Here is a 17,186-nt window from a genome sequence, read left to right on the forward strand (position 1 = left end):
CCCCCTCCCTCTATTATGCGTACAACATACCTTTGTCATGTTGCTGTGACATATACATTCTTGACATTTCTGCAAAGAGCAGAGATGGCGGTTTACAAGGCCAAGCTATTGGGTTACTTTTTCTTCCAGTCCGATGTAAATATAGAGCAGGTCGTCCACTACGTTTTCACCAAGCTGTTAAGTTTTAAATTGTGACGCAAAAAAGCCTTTGGCTGATATAGACTCTAGCACATGTTGTCTTATCGAGTGTGTTTGATTTCTGATGCATCACGGTTTAAAAACTAGATGGATTACGTGTGTTTGCACAGCAAACAGGTTTTGATACTTGTTTATGCGTGTTCTTAAGTAGTTCATCTTGTGGATAGAAAACAACTTTTATTGACCGGACTGTAACTCACAATACAGGCCTGTATCATCCGTGTTTATAACCACTGCACGTGTCAACAAAGATTTGAACCTCCCCCGCCCTCCTCTCTAAATGTCCTCGCTGTCGTCTGCTGTGGTCGCCCTTCTATCAACAAGCTGGCTCATAGATTTGATTTCGCCAAAAGATATTTTCAGTCCAATCACATTACAGCTTGAGCCTTTTACAACCAATTCAAACAAGAGTGTTGGATGTTCTTGGGATGGAGGGCTGAGATAATGAAGGACGTTTTCAAACACTCACAGCAGAACTGGATGTCCAACATTAATACTTTCTGAGTACCGACCTAAGCACTTTACCACTTTCTTAACTTAACACACCATTTCAGCATATTTGCGATATAGCGGTTGGTGTTCGGAAAACTCAGATCTTACATCAGCTCTAGCGATGCAAAATTGTCAACAAATCCCGGCATTAACAGAGTTGTGCAACGGGGGGTGGAGAAATGTTCACGCACTAAATGCATGTATCCTGCATGAGCCGTGCAACAGGTTTAGGTGGTTTCTGCATTTTGTGCGGAGGCGTACAGCCTGCAGCGCTGAAGACATTAAGAAAAACCCACTCTGCTAAGGTCGAGCATTGTCAAATCAATCCCTCGCAGCAGGTCCGTGCAATGCAATAGAGGTTGCATTATCTGATTCATTAATCATGAAGTGAGTGTACAGAATGCTGGCATCCCAGTAGCACACTCAAAGCGCTGGCCTCTGGCTAGTACTTTGCAAATTCATCAGCCACTTGCACAATTTCACTGGTCAACTAGATGTTAATGGAAGACAAACATTCCCAGATAGTGGTCGGTTACCTTCAAATATGGCTGCTGGGTGGAGGAACTGGACTCGGCCTGGTGCAGTGATGGATGTATAAACAGATACTAGTGAACACTGAGTCAGGCATTTCTTTCCTTTTTGTTAGGTGCAAAATGGAGGGGGGGGGGGGGGGGGGGTATGCATTTCTTTAATTATATCCATATTATATCCATAACCTTTCTTTAAAATTGCAACATTTCATGTCCTTAAACTTGTATTGCTTGCATTATTACATTTTTTTTTTTATTACAGAATTTCACATTTCTTTTTATAAAATAGTTTTTTGTTTATTTTTCCACAAGCCTGGAGTTTCAGTGAAATCCACACCAGATGAAATTATCTTATGCAACTATCTATATATATATATATATTTTGTTTTTTAATTTATATTTATATATATATATATATATATATATATATATATATATTTTTTGTTTTTTAATTTATATTTATATAGAGATATATATATATATATTATTTATATAGAGATAGATTTATATATAAATATAAATAAAAAAAATCTAGAACCCAAATTAAATTTTCCACATTTGAAATTCACTTGTCAGATTTCCTCTATTTCTGAGAACCTTCATGAATTGGTGGTCACCGCGAACATCCACGCAGCATAAGAGTCACCGGCCATTCACCCGTCTCTCTGTCGGCTCCATGTCAGCCGGCGTTGATTGGGGTCCGGTCAGTTGATCTGCTGGGTCTCTGGGGATCGAGGGGACTTAGGTTACAGTCGGAGAGGCCATCTCACTTTTCGCGCCATCCAACCTTTTCATTCCCCCCCCCTCTATTTCACCGGGTGACCCATCTTCGTGACACATGGAGTAGGTGTCATGTTTCCCTTTTTTCTTTCTTCCACTCACTCTCTTTCTCTCTGTTCATCGCTCTAATTCAGTTCAAAGACGCCTCTCTGTCAAACGATCGAGGCGGGAGACAAACCAGCGAACAGTGCTTTAAACACCATGTTAACTGTAGCAGACTTGTCAGTGCAGAGATTCATCGCCGAAGAGTACTGGGCCGACCTCTTAATCGTGTAATTCAAGTTCTAATAGTGTCTTCGTAGTCGGCGAGCCTCCCCAGCGAGTGAGCTTCTGGCTTCTGGCTGTTTGGAGCCTCTGCAGTTTTGCGATGTTTTACACCACATGCCGAAGCAGTTGACAGTGCACAGGAGACAGCTCCTTTTAAAAACACTGTCTGTCTGCTCGCTGTAATGATTCGTATACTAAGACGCTACTCTCGCTGCTTCCTGAGTAAATGTAGCTTCAAGTGACTTATCCATCATTGACGGTTAGCTTTTTTTTTCCCCTGCTGTATTTCTTCTCTTTGTTGAGACACTGAGGAAGAGACAAGAGTCTAGGTGGCGCAACAAAATGGGCTCATATGATGGTATTAATTTACTTGATAGTTGCAGGTTGTATATATAATGTATATTATAAGAAGCCCTTAATGTGTGTTTGAGATGACATCGGTGACAGCTTTGCCACTTCTTCGCGTGGAGCCTACACAGTACTTTGCTTTGTGTTGATCCCTTTTTTTTTTTGCACTGTTGTTGGTACAGTCGCATCATGCCATGGCGTGACTCGCTAATGTCGTAGCATTGATGGAGCAACATTGTCTTAATGTCTCTGCAGATGGATGCATGTGACTTCACGGGACCCGATGTTATTTGTTCTTCAGAGTGTCTTTTTATTTCTGAGTGGAAACTCTCAGGCCTCGGGAAAGACTCTTGTTTTCTTTGCTCTTTGTGTTCCTTATCTTTGCAGTTGTGTGCGGTTGGCAGAAGATAATATTTCTTTCTCTTCCCTGCCTTGCCTGTCCCCCTTTGTCTGTTTCTGCCTCTGCCAATTCACATGAATTGCACTTTATTGACACAACAGGAATGAAACCCACAATGCTGTATTGTAGACTTTATTAGAGGACCGACCCTCTCCTTCTATCTCTCTGTCTCTATCAGCTGTGGCTTAAGCGTCGCGCTTAGAATAGCGATGTATCTATAGTGTAACGTTGCATTTCACTTCCCCGAATGTGGAGGGTGCATATCTCAACACTTGATATGAATTGGTCCGCCATACGAGCGGTGGCTCTGCCTGGACTAAAGATAGCAAGTTCCATACACTGAAGGCTTTTTTTACCATTTATGTCCCTGGCCGTGCATTAAAAATAAAACAAACATGCCCCAGCAGAGCAGGGTCCTGACAATGTGCTGCCCCCGAGGTACGAACGCGTAAACTAAACAGCCAGGAGGCTGCCCGACGTAAAGTAAACACTTAGCATGTGCAGACCAGATATTTGTCTCACCTGTCAAGTGTATCTCTGTCCCGCATTAACGAAGGGTTTGCGCTGTTCTGTAATGACAGAATTCATAAATTGGAGGTGTCGGCGAAAAGCAGGAATTGCAGCGCTCAAAGGCCGTTTGAAACACCAACAATAGTAATACCCTCTGGAGCAGTTTATGCCTCCAAATGATTCATCGTCTTCTTATTTGAGACCAGAGAGTGTACACGCTTGCTGCTCTGGCATTACAGTGTCTTACTAACCGTCGGTGTAGTACGCTAAGTGAGTTTACTTCAACTGAACTGAGGAAGTGAAGCGCAGAGAGGGAGATCCCGGGTTGGGTGTTATCTGGTGTGTGGATGTGGTGGTTGAGGAAGGGAGGAGGAAGGTGTGGGACTCAGACGCTGCCACGAGGCCAGGGGCTGTTTGTGTTGGCTGACACCTTCCTTACAGCAGTAATCCAGTCTTTCTCCAGCTGGCAAGTTACTACACCTCCCCCCTTCCTCTTTTTCCCCTTCCTCCCAGCCTCCCTCCTTTCCCTCCTGAAAGCTCTAAAAATTGGCTTTCTTTGTTTGCCTTTTTTTTGTGACACTTTTTAATCTATCTCCGTTTACCTCTATTCTTTTTTTTTTCTTCTTTTTTTTCACCCTGCTCCATCTCTGTTTTCCCGTCCTATGCGCTCTTAACATCGTTATTCATGTCAAATATTCCACCCCCAAAAAAGCAGAATGATCCAACGAAAGAAACACCGGCATTAAAGCAACCAAAGCCCGTGAGATGATCTGGAGTTCCCTGCTGTCCCTCTCCTTCTCCATGTCCCAGATCATCCGTAGATGTTACTGAAACCTCACACCAGCCAATGCTCATTCGCTAAAAATGCATTTCCTGCGTCTTGTCCGCTGGATGGCTGTCGCTCTGTCACTTAATTATTTAAAAAATGCCCATCATGTGAAGTCAGCGATATGCAATTTACTACAACTGGTGCCAGGGGCACCCAATTGATTTATTATAGAAGCCTCTTTTAATGTGAACAGCTGTTTCCTACTAAAAATAGGTCAGGGGTCAGATAAAATGACCTTGTTCCATTTTTATTTATTTTTTCTTCCTCCTACTGAGATAGAGAGCTGGGTGTGAGGCGGGAAATGTGAATGTTTGATTCAGCTGATCAATATATCCAGCCTCTGAAGGGATAGCTAAAAGGCTTTTTACTGGATTACATAATGTTTTACTGTATAATTGAGTTAGCATGAACGGGTTTTATTATCATTCGGTTGTGTGTTAATGGAGAGATTTATTTCCCCATAATGTAAATGCTGTAAATGGTTTCTCTGCTGGGAAATCACCACAGGCACACAATTAAGCACATAAAAAGATGTTGATTATCTGCACAAAATATCAAAGCATACGTCGCCTAATGTGAAACTCTGTCCAAACGGTTTATCCCCGAGAGATCTGTATTTGTCAAACCTTTCTTTCTCCTCTGTCAGACTCTCTATATCTCTTATCATTTGAAGTCTAGCCGTTTGAAGACAAGCCGTGTGGCTCTTGTGTTCACTGTGGAAGTCGGAGGAAGGACTTAGGGAGTGGTTTGGGGGCCCTCAGCCGCGGCACTTCCCACCAGAGCGACCTCTGACCCCGGGTGCCATTAATCACTAGGCTCCTGATGGCCCTGTCCCTGGGGGAAAATCAGTCCGGGGCAAAGGATGATGGGAGGTGAAGCCTGCAGCCAATTACAGATTGGCTCAGAACAGCCGAGTGGACAAATCAGGGCTTTGCAGGGAGATGAAATACCCAATAGTTGCCTACTTGAGGCCTGCGTGGTCTAACGGCATGAAGTGGTCTCGTGACACCGCTGATCACGGTGTATCTAGTCCTCGCTGCAGAAAAGTGAGCAATGATGCTGAAATGGGAACAACTACAACGGCGGAATAGAGTGCACATTAAAGGGACTGTGAGGCAGGGGAGTTGTGCTGCTGCGATCAAAAGAAATGTTTTGGACCGGTCTAATTAAGCCTGTTGGAGCTAAATGTCTCCAGGGTCGGACACGGAGCAGATGTTGGACACCAAAGGCTGGCTCTCAAATTAGGGAACTCTCCGGCTAACTGCCCACGTGTTGCTAATGTGATTTTTGGTCAATTATGATATTATCAAAGGGGCTTTCCCATGTGCTCGGGCCACGTTGAAATGTGAAACCTGGCTGACGTGAGCGTTGACTAATAATGCTGTTCTAGGTTTCGAAAGTGCCTCTGGTACAATTCAAATATATAGATGGCTATTTGGTTTACTCTCTCACACGCTCAGCTGTTTTTCTTTTGGCATGCTCTGAAAGTAGTTCCTTGTAAATAGAAACAAATCCCATCTGATTTGACAGCAGCCGCTGATAAAGGGGTGAATAAAAGCATAGGCGTGAATTAAAGCCTAACTAACTGCTGGCCTGTCACTATGGGGCCAGTGCCGTTGTGTCTCATTTGTTGTGCTCTCATTGTTCATGTCCGGGCCAGGATGAAAACATGGCTTCCTGCTGACCTGCAGTTTAATTCACACATCAATAACCCCAGCTGATCTCTGACCCCTCTGGTTGTACTAATTGTTTGATGCTGGATTGATGTCCAGCGCTGCATTAAATAACTGACGAGGCGTCGGCAGCAAAGCATTCCTGGTGCTGTGACCCGCTGCGTGTTCTGGAAATGTGACAACTGCCCATAGATGTTCAGTGGAACATTTAGTTTACTACCCCGCCTCAGAATAAAGCTCTGCTTCTTTTAGGTCTTTTAGGAATCTGGTAACCACATTTGAGATCCACTGGAGAATGTCAGCTAATTCAAATGTGCTGTGCAGTTGCCTGTTGTGCATCGCTGGCTGTAACAGAAGCAGGCTTCACATTTATATGCAACTGTTGACGTTGTTAACTTGGTCGCAACTGATTTTGAAAAGGTATATCCATTCATGTTTGGATTTCATTCTGAAATTTAAAAAAGTTGAAAATAGCTACCACCCACTGTTAAAAGTACAACAAACTATTTCTATTTGATTGGAGGGATTTCAAATAATTTCCCTTTTTTTATACAGATCCAATGTTTAACAGCCGTTTAATACGGAATACTCCTCTTGCTCTGTGCGTATCTAATCCAAATGATCTGTAGAGTAAGCTGGCATCTTGGCAAAGGCCCTCTTGTTTTGATAATTGTTAATTGGCTCTGGAGATAAGATGGCTAATTTCCCAGAACAGCATTTTCTGCAGCTGAACAATACCAACCGCATACACACATTTGCTGTTTTGCTGTTTACTACATTCATTTTACGGAGAGAGAGAGAGAGAAGGTCTTACAAGTATGTTTTGGGTTTATATGTTTATTTCTTATACATCAATACCATCTAATGCAAGCTAATACCATCTTAAAATCTTAATTGACGTGAATGAAGGTGGACATTATCAACTTGACAAAGGAAGGATTTTTTTTGCAGGGATATTGGATTGGATGTACCAAATACACTGGTTCCATCGTATGCATGTATGTATGTGTGTATGTGTATATATGTACATGCATTTCTGCTCTTAATGCGTTATCTTGGCGGCCTGTAATTACTCGTGCATCCCATTGTTACCGTATTAAGCTGCCGAATGAGGAAACTGTGGTGCCGAACAACGATAATTCAATATCGCAGCCTCATCGGATTCTCCCCCCCCCCCCCCATGTCGGGAACCACTGCTCCATAATGACATTTGTATAACGGGTCATCGGCCTCTCTCACCCAAACACAGGTCCCACCGTTGTCTTCTAGCAGTCTATCTAGACAAACTTCAAGAGTGATTCTCAGTGAACACAACAGCAGAGAACACTTTAGTTTTGACTCCTTTTAATATTACGTAGTCCACTGTCACAGCTGTAGTGCCCCTGACAGAGCTACCACACTTATGTAGGTCCATGTGTTCACCCCGGCCCCTTGCACATGGCTTAAAGACCTGTTGCTAACTTAAGAAAATGAATCGGAGCTAATCTTCAGGCCTGATCACACTGCTATTTTACACAGCCCATTAATGAGTCTGATTGAGAGCAGCCTGTGGAGGGGCTGAAGGATTGGCTGGCATTAGCTGCAAGGGCAAATCTGTGCGACACCCCCTGCACCAGGGCCCGGCGGCGCTAACAGCAGAGGGGTGTGGATTTACTCGGTACAATCCTCTAAATGAGCTTCATTATACTGGACTATCTAAGAGCCCCCACCCCACCCACCGCTGCCCATGGATTAGCAGGTCGTCACAATCCACAGTCCCCTCCTCCCGCTTCATGCTTACACTGTTGCACATTGCACTTTTTGATTCTGTTGCGAATCCCCCCCCCCCCCCACCACCACGCTCCCTGCAAGCCTCACTGCAGATAAGCTGTTGACAAGATGAATGCATCTGTATCAAAAGTCTAGAGCCGCTTTGCTTTGTGTTTGCGAATCCCCTTTTCCAGGTCAAGCCAGATTGCCTTAACTGGGCTAATATGTTTTCAAGCCAAATTTAACAGCCGTGCAGGCAGCAGGCCGGACACCCTCCTATTACCTCCTGACAGCACTTAATATCAGTATCTACAGGGCTAAAATGATTCCGGGTGTTTCAGCATTGATTGGTTGAAGAATGAATGCATAATTTAGAATTCGCCCTGCTTCGTCATTTACACTGCAGCAGCTTTAAATGTATTTTCTGTGTTAGGTGCCAATATGTCTGAGCAGAGACGCACACACAAGAGGAATTGTCAGCATTATGCTTTCGATTCCCGTCGGGATCGCCCATGTTAAAAATGCATGCACACGTGATACACAAATGCACTTCATCCACCATAAAGCATTCATTGTGCGTCACTAAGCTGTTGCCATTCAGATGTATGATTTATACCGTATTGATTTTATTTTATGGTTTTCCTCTCCTCCACAGGAACCCCAGTCAATCGAATCCCCATCATGGCCAAGCAGGTCCTGGATCTGTACATGCTGTACAAGCTGGTGACAGAGAAGGGAGGCCTTGTGGAGGTTATCAACAAGAAGATCTGGAGAGAAATTACAAAGGGACTCAACCTGCCTACCTCCATCACCAGCGCTGCTTTCACCCTGCGCACACAGTAAGTCTTTGCATCCGTGTTGCAAAAAAAGTTATTTAATTGGCTGCAGTAGCTATAAATTGTCCCAGTCTGACTTATTTTAATCTTATATAAGCTCTAATTTAATTTGCGGGAACTAAATAAAGGTGTGTGTGTGTGTGTGTGTGTGTGTGTGTGTGTGTGTGTGTGTGTGTGTGTGTGTGTGTGTGTGTGTGTGTGTGTGTGTGTGTGTGTGTGTGTGTGTGTGTGTGTGTGAGACTTCCCACCTGGAAACAATCATCTTCCTTATTCCATGAATATGTGGTTTTCTGTGTGTGCTGGTATGAGTTTGGATGTCAATATTAACCCGTGATGTAGTGTTTGTACACATGCGGGTTTGTTTCCCCCACCAGGCCGCCTTTCCCTCTTCACATTCAATCCCTCCGTCCATCACATCACACATAGCCCCCATTGATTCCCATAGATTTATTGACAGGATTTGGGTCAGAGTTCACAATGACTAAGGTGGGGTTTGACTGACAGATTGTGCGGCGACTAAAACGCTCCTGCTATCTCGACTGAAGTCCTCCGGTAGCTGTAACACCTCTCTATCCTGTCCACTGGCAGGGGGCCCTAATGACCCTTTATGTATTTTTAATGCCGTTGTGTGCAGCGTTGCTCCGTTGGCTCGGTCTAATGGACGCTGCTCATAGCTTCTTATTGATCTGCTTTTCCACCATTATGCAGGCAGCACACACAACACTGTATGTTCATTTTACCTAATGCTCTTATAGGATGCAGAAAAATACCAGAGCTGTGACTGCGCATACTTGTGGAGCCCCTGTGATGTCATCGAAGTACAAAACACGCTTTCTGGTTTCCTGCCTTTATTTCGTCCATGTTCCTGATTCCCTGTCTGCATGTTAATTTAGTCACTGTTCAGCTGAAAAAGAAAACCCATTTAAAAGGCCGAGATTACCGTCCTTGACATCTGCTGACAGCCCGTATTATGTGGTATATTAAAGGGTCACAGATCATGCTTTTCTTCAGGTTCATAGTTGTATTTTTGGGTTTCAACTAGAACATATTTACATGCTTTAATGCAAAAAAATAACCATTATTTGTTGTCATACTGGGGGCCGGTATATAGTAATGAGCCCGAATCTGAATGGTTTGTTGAATCACATGTTTTCTGATCCAAACAGCTCACAAACAGACTGGATTGTCTTTTTTCTTTTTTTGTTTGTGGGTTGGTAGACACTCCAGATACCCAAAGATATGCACACAAGCACTGAAGGAGTTCTTCCTCATATGTCCCCTTGAAGTATATAATCGTTAAAGATTTTACAGTTTTTACGCCAAATCATGATCAAGTACGTTTTGATTTTGACTCCGTTAGTTCTGGTTGTGGTTAGGTTTCTGAGCTGGATTAAGCCAGTAAGTCTAGTAATGCTAATACTTGCCATGTGCTGTGGTGATCTGATGCGTTGTGTCCGTGTGTGTTCTCCTCTCAAGGTACATGAAATACCTGTACCCGTTTGAGTGCGAGAGGAAAGGCCTCAGCTCCCCCGGTGAGCTCCAGGCCGCCATCGACAGTAACCGGCGCGAGGGCCGCCGTCCGAGCTACAGCAGCAGCCTCTTCCGCTTCTCTCCCTCTCCCAGCACGGCTCCCCACATCCTCTCTTCTCCCAAGATGCACCTTTCAGCTCTCGGGGCTGGGGCCTCGGGGATCCTCAACGGCCTGCAGGGCTCACCGGGATACTCTCTGAAAAAAGGTAGGAACCATACAGTCCAGACACAGAGACTTCTGATGGCGGGAATACAACCAGAGGCCTTAACCTCCATTATTTACACGGGTTTTACACTATTAAGTACAACACATATTTTGAAAATAATCACAGAGCTTCATGGCAGCATAAGGAGGAGGCTAATCTTTATTCCACAAATATAAATGTAGTAAAAATAAGTTGGCGGTATGTGGGAATTGCCTTCTAATGATGCGTTCACACCAAACGCGATGAACGCGGCGCGAATCGCGTTCATCGCGTCCATCGCGCCGCCGGCATCGCCGGGGACTATTTGTGTTCATTCGCGTGCATCGCGTCCATCGCGCTGGACGCGCCGAAAAGGGGGCGTGGCTTATCGGCCTGAAAGCTGTTCAACTGTCCGCCATCAACCGTAGAAAAATAGCCTCTATTTCTGCTCAGTACGTGTTGTGGAAGTCCCAGATATCACGGGGAACTAAACGCCGTCATGTCTGGTTCATAACATAGTCCGGAGGAGCTCCGTGGATTTCATCGAGCTCACTGTGTCTAGCGAGCCACACGTCGGCTGTTTACTACAGCTGTATGAACACACTATAAACTGACTTGGCTGTGATTTAACGGCAATAAACCGACAAAAAGGGACTCCGAAATAACTACGTAATGATGCCGATTTGTACTTGTTTTATCAATGAAGCTCGGATCGATCGGTGCTAGGCTATGCTAACATTATAGCAGCTCCATCAACACTCACGATAACGTCATAGAGACGTAAATACGGCAGCGTCTATTCATTGTTTGTACCATATGGTTTACACACACACATGTCTACACATAGTTTGGTCCGGTCTCTACTGATATGAGGTATCGTAGAGCTCTGGGTGAACATGGCGGCTACAGCATTTATTTCCTGATTCAACAACAGCAGGACTTCACTGATGACGGGGAGAGCAACTTAACGCTGATTGGCTATCGCGCTGGAGCGTCACGCGATTTTTTCGCAGAAGGCGTTTTGATGCGGCAAACGCGACGCGCCATCGCGTTCATCGCGTCTGTACATAGACTTTGTATGTAATCGCGCCGCGTTCATCGCATTCATCGCGTTTGGTGTGAACACACCTTAACACAAGCTTGCCTGCGCCTAAACAAGCAGCTCGGAGATATACCCGCGTGTAGCTATGAAGGGTAAAGAAGGGTGGTGTTGGAAAAAACAAGCATTAATGTTTTATGAAGGTTATAATAAATGGGTAAGTGTTTACCACAGAGAACTGGTTGGATTCAACTGGAGAGTTCCAGTTACAGATGTGCTTAGACTTTAAAGTATTCTTTGGGAAATACTGCCCTCTGTCGCACTTTGGAAGTACTACAACTGGCCATCGACACCCCAATGAAACTCACAGATCAGGGTTTTAATGATTTAAGGAGGCTTATTTTTCAGTATCAGCAAAACGTATCAAATACATTATTTATATATATATGTATATGTATGTATATAGGTCCTGACACTAGACCAAAATAGTTTTCATCCGAGCACCTGCTCCTTTTATGTCAAATGTGTGTGAATGTGTGCGTACATGTGTGCAGTGGTATGACGGTGTGTGCGCATGCAAAAATGTTGGCATGCAAGTGTGCTGTTACATTTGCGTATTACATTCCCGCAACATGTAATGTTCCTTCCATCTGCTGTATCTCGCCGTGTGCGTGTGCATGCGCGTGTGCTTGTGTAGTCCATCCAGGTGTTTTTAAGAGTCCACGTTAGTGCTGACCAAAAATGTATATCACGGTATTTTGCCTAACTTTGGCGGTACCACGGTATTCTTTTCGAACTCGTACACCTCACCATGAGTTTAAGTGTGTGGAATGGAAATACTTTGATCTCAACGTTTTCACAGTACTGGTTTTGGGAATGCAGTCTTTTTAGCAATTTAAATTGGTAAAATTGACCACAGATATTTAACTTTCTCATATAGATTCTCATGAGACCTGCCCTATGATGTCTTTCATTGTCTCTCCTCCCTGTGTCACGGTGTGGGTACATCTCACTGGAGTAAGGAAACGTATCAAAATACCCTTATCTGATTGGCTAAACTGCATCACGTGACGTGATTTACAACACATTGGCCTGTGTTTTTCCTGCGCCGCTGAACAAGTGCCGTAAATGCTGGAAAGGAGCGTGAATAACTCCGCTGCTTTAAGGCAAAGGCCCGCGACCCACTGAAAACGGGTCCGCGACTACCCACCAGTTGAGAATCTGTTCTACAGGATCGTGACGAGCGGTGAACAGCTGTTTGTGTGGCGTGTCTTCCGTCTCTTTCGGTTTCCTTCACCTACATTCCCCTGGGTCCTAAGCCCCTCCAAGTACAGCTTCGTATCACCCTCTACGTACCAACGTACATTTATAACAAATACCACACATGTTACACGTAATCAGCGTTGCATATGTGTCAAACTCTATCGGTGCATCTCCGGTCTGTCTATGTTTATCCTGCATCGCTGTTCTGTAATGTAACGTTACTGGAGGACGGAGCCTCTCCCAGCTGTTAGCAGACTGTTGTGCTAGCAGGCGAGGGGGCTGTACCCAGCATGCAGTTCGGCGGTGAAAGTTTATAAATGTACAATTATTAGTGTTACAAATTGTTTATGTGTCACAGACTGTTGTGTTGTAGTGTTTTGCTCTGTTAAAGAGCGTTAGTTGTGGGTTGTTAATTGTTATAAAGTTATGACCATGACTAGGGATCCGTCTCAATACAGATAAGATAACTAGCTCCACAGCTATTGTTTTCGGTGGCGAACATCATCTTTAGCAGCCTGTTGAAGAATGTCAGCAATGTTCTGGCTATGCACGGTATGATGGTATGTGGAAAATTCATATCGTATGGGAAATTATACCAGTCCATGTGTGAACCAGCTTTGCTTCAGGCTGCTGAGAGCCCTCACCTTTACTACTGATTAATAACACGGTTCCCACGCTGGGGGGGACATTTTATGAACTTTGAAGCCTTCAGTCCACATCAGTGGGATCCTGTTGATAACTGTCATTACCCCGCCGTCTTATCTGATGTCACTTTGACTTGGCTGGAATGTGACTCTGCGGTGGACCCAGCCGGTATCCGTGGTTTGACTTGTGTAATGCACTGCATTTTACCCGTCAAATCGCTTTATGGGGTCAAAATTGGAAAACAAGTTCTGAGTCTTCATTGATATGCAACCTTTCTTCTGCAAGAAACCCACCTGAGGTCTGCGTGATTTCTCACATTGCAAATTTCTGTCGAGTTGAAATTGGGATTTACTTATGACAGCCATTCACATTCAACTAGTTGGACTAACGGATCCATTATGATACATAAAACTAACCCTCCCCCTTTTTTCCTGTCCCAGAAGACCTGACCCCCTCCATCATGGCGGCGAGACCCTCCATGGCGCTGGCCCTGGGCCACCATCAGGTCGCGGGCTTTGCAAGGGCCGCCACTCTGGAGCAGCTCAGAGAAAAGCTGGAGACCGGCGGTGGAGGAGGAGGAGAGGGGCCAGAGAGGAAGATGGCCCGTCTGGCGGAGGAGCAGCAGCGCCTGATGCAGCAGGCTTTCCAACACAACCTGCTGGCCATGGCTTCCCAAATGCCCATGAACATGCGCCTGGGAGTCCCCACCATCACCACCCGAGGTCAGTGCTGCTAAGTCTGTCAGAAATATTGTTAAAAGAACCCAGAAATGATGCAAGTCTGTCAGTGCGTTTCCATTGAGCCAAAAGAGGAACTTATTATTCAGCACGTAGCACTTCATGATTTTGTTCCAACTATGTCAAAGTCCATTCTATACGGATATAAAATGCAAAACTGCTCCCCGGGCCCTTCTCAGCTGCCCACTGCTCCCATAAGCTAGGGATGGGTTAAATGCCGAGGTCAACATTTGTGTATGTGTATATGTACATGACAATAAAAAGACGTTATTATTATTAAATAATTGATTTTATGAGTATTCAGCTTGTGGAAATCAGCTTTTAGTTGATTTCAAATTTGTCCCGTGAAACTATTTCTGTCTTTTCAGATGAGAAGCAGCAGGACATGTCTCTGAGCATCTCAACCAATGGAAATGCCAGCATCACTGTCTCAGTGGAAGTCAATGGCACCATCTACTCAGGTTTGTTTAGGATTTATTAAATATTACAGATTATCAAAAGTAATAATGTGGTACATCCTTTACTTCCCCCTTTTTAGTGCTAAAGCTACCATGTTTATGTTATGATGTCTCCCGTTTTCCTACAGGAACCCTGTTTGCCCAGAAGTCTGGTGGGGTCCCGGGGCCTGCTGGGTCGGCTGCTGCTTCAGCCTCCCCTGCTGGAGCCAGCACTAGCTATGGCTTCTCTGCACCCCTGGCTCAGACCCTCAGCCCCACGTCCTCCTCCTCCTCCAAGGGCCCCGGCTCTGCCGAGCCAGCCCCCAGCGGGTCACCCTAACTCGGGGGCCGCCCTTTGTACCTGCTCCCCCAGGCCTCTCTTCCACCGGGAGGCCCAGCAAGAAATATACAGTACAATGAGAATAAGAATAACAAACTGTTGCACAACAAATACCTCATCAACCCTGTCAACCTCTTGGCTGTCAAGAATCTTCTATGACAGCACGTGCCCAAACGCACAGCTATGCATTTTACGCGACACACATACACGCACTACACTACAAACACACACGATTCTACACACACACACACACACACACACAATCTACACACACACACACGTGTTAATCCTAATGTACATGCTAAACACAATCAGCTCAGCCAAAAACCCACTGACAGGTGTAGTCACAACTGAACTTGAAAAGTTTTATCTTAGGACATTTTGTTTGTTTGTTGCCATTTTTGTCTTTTTTCTTTTTTTTTTTTGATTTTGTGTTTTTAGGATGATTTTTTGTTTTTCTCTTTTTACATACCTCAAATCAAGTAACCTGCAGTGGTGTCTTTACCTCAGGAGCTGTAGTATATTTAACCTGAATCAACTTTATTTTTATATTCTTTTTTTTTTGACAAAGTTGCAATCAGGGGAAGTCGGGTAACTCTCACCAGTGGAACCTCGCGTACAGAGCCCCCCCCCCCCCCCCCCTCTCACAGTGGCAGGCCTCCCAACCCGGGCCGCTCGGGTTCCTCCAACACACTGTAGGCTCGGCTCAAACTGGTGAACGATCGGATGCTGTGGATCAGCATGTAACGTACCTAATTTCAGAACTCCGCCCTCAGTTCAGACCATGTGGAGTCCATTATATAGGTTGGAAGGTTCATTGTGTACACAAACCTCCCAGTGTGGACTGTAAACTCTCTCACTAGCAATGCACAGGAATTTGGTGTCCATCCACAAAGTTAGGGGGGAACAGCAGCTCTAATCCAGCCACAGCAGGCCGAGCAGACGCTGAGCTTGATTCTCCACCGGGCTCCTGTCTGTTACTGAGAGGTAGTTCAGAATCAGGTGTGAGCTTGTTGCCCCCCCCCCCCCCCCCCCCCACCACCACCATTTTTGTGCATCCTTCCTCCAGCCACGGAGCTGAATGTCGATCCGACGTCGGCGGAGTCAATGCATCGTTTCTCAGGCGTCACGGTGGCCTCTCTGCTCTGGAGGGCGTCTCTCTCAGGAAGCAACGTGACAACTGCAAGGAATCGCTGTAGATTATACAGAAGAAGAAGAAGGGATTGGAAACCTGAAGAATGCACAAGTCTACACGACTGTTCGAGAATACCTCATCAGACTCTCCCAAAGGAGAGCTACACTACATACCTCATACGGCTGCAAAGCCATCAAGACTTGACGCCACAACCTCCCGTGATGGAAATCATACCAGACCTGAAACTGACGTGAACATACTGACACACTGCTGGTGGTTTTTGGGGACAAACGGAACTGGGATGGGGCTTGCTATCTCGCTCTCCTCCTGTGTTCACTTGTATAACTTGTTTTATGCTTGCTTCCGTTTCTTTCTTCTTTGTTTTGTTTTTTTTTGGTTCTTCAAGTTGTCTGAGAAGAGTGATATATATCTGCATTTTGTTTTTTCAGGGAAGAGGAAAAGAATAGTTATTTCCTCGCGGTCACATGTAGGTTTGTAGGATTGTCGACAGGTTTCGAGGTCGCGGTGGGTCAATGCAGAAACAAACAATCGACCACGTTAACCTTAAACTTGCCTGCGAACTCCTGAATCGCAGTCAACGCGTCTTTTTTTTCCCCACGACAGCGGCGAAATGATATGCATGTGTACAATCATGTGACCAGCGTTTTAACACCCTAATCTTGTGGTTCAGGGAAGCCTCTGGTTATTGCACAGCTAGATACCAAAGACTAGCCAGGTCGCTCCTCTTGATTGATACCTCGTACAATCTTGCCTGCTGTGGCGCACAGCAAGGCAGCTTAAGGTCTGTTTGGGGCTGCAAAAACATCTAATCTCATTTCAGCGGATGTTGAGGGTTTTTTCCCGAAAAAGCAAGTGAAAATATCTTTAGGTGAGGTAAATCCCCATGTTTTACGGCATGACTCAACAGTGGAAATAAGTACATTTATAACTAGAATCAAAGACTCAAAATCTGATCACATGACATGTACAGACATTGTGAGCAGATATTAAGGACCAGATGCTGTGGCTTTCCTGCGCGGTCTCCCTAATTTAATCCTTTACGTTTATGGGCTTCTAGGGGCTGTTTTCTTTTGTAACACAACACCCGGAGTGGACGCATGCCCTCTCAGCCAGTGCCCACAGAGGCCCACGAGTCTGGCCCCTTTAATAAAACAGACACTTTCTAATAATCCAGTGACAGTTGAATTATCCCTCCAATTGTACGGCATTTTTCTCCCTTTTCAAGTACATTTGTAAGCATTT

General features: G+C 45.0%; 1 protein-coding gene across 1 annotated transcript in view; it reads left to right on the plus strand.

Annotated features, from left to right (window-relative positions):
- Positions 1 to 14,788, plus strand: part of LOC306706448 (AT-rich interactive domain-containing protein 3B-like) — a gene marked incomplete at its 3' end in the record, with an annotated part of 46,364 nt that extends 31,576 nt beyond the window's left edge. The window contains exons 5-9 of the mRNA XM_079173534.1: positions 8,432 to 8,615; positions 10,089 to 10,348; positions 13,715 to 13,996; positions 14,380 to 14,472; positions 14,598 to 14,788. Coding sequence (XP_079029660.1) covers positions 8,432 to 8,615; positions 10,089 to 10,348; positions 13,715 to 13,996; positions 14,380 to 14,472; positions 14,598 to 14,788 — 1,010 coding nt within the window. The remainder of the gene's footprint in view (positions 1 to 8,431; positions 8,616 to 10,088; positions 10,349 to 13,714; positions 13,997 to 14,379; positions 14,473 to 14,597) is intronic.
- Between the last annotated feature and the right edge of the window lie 2,398 nt (positions 14,789 to 17,186).

This window comes from Pholis gunnellus (genome assembly GCF_910591455.1).
Source record: "Pholis gunnellus genome assembly, chromosome: 1".
NCBI lineage: Eukaryota > Metazoa > Chordata > Actinopteri > Perciformes > Pholidae > Pholis > Pholis gunnellus.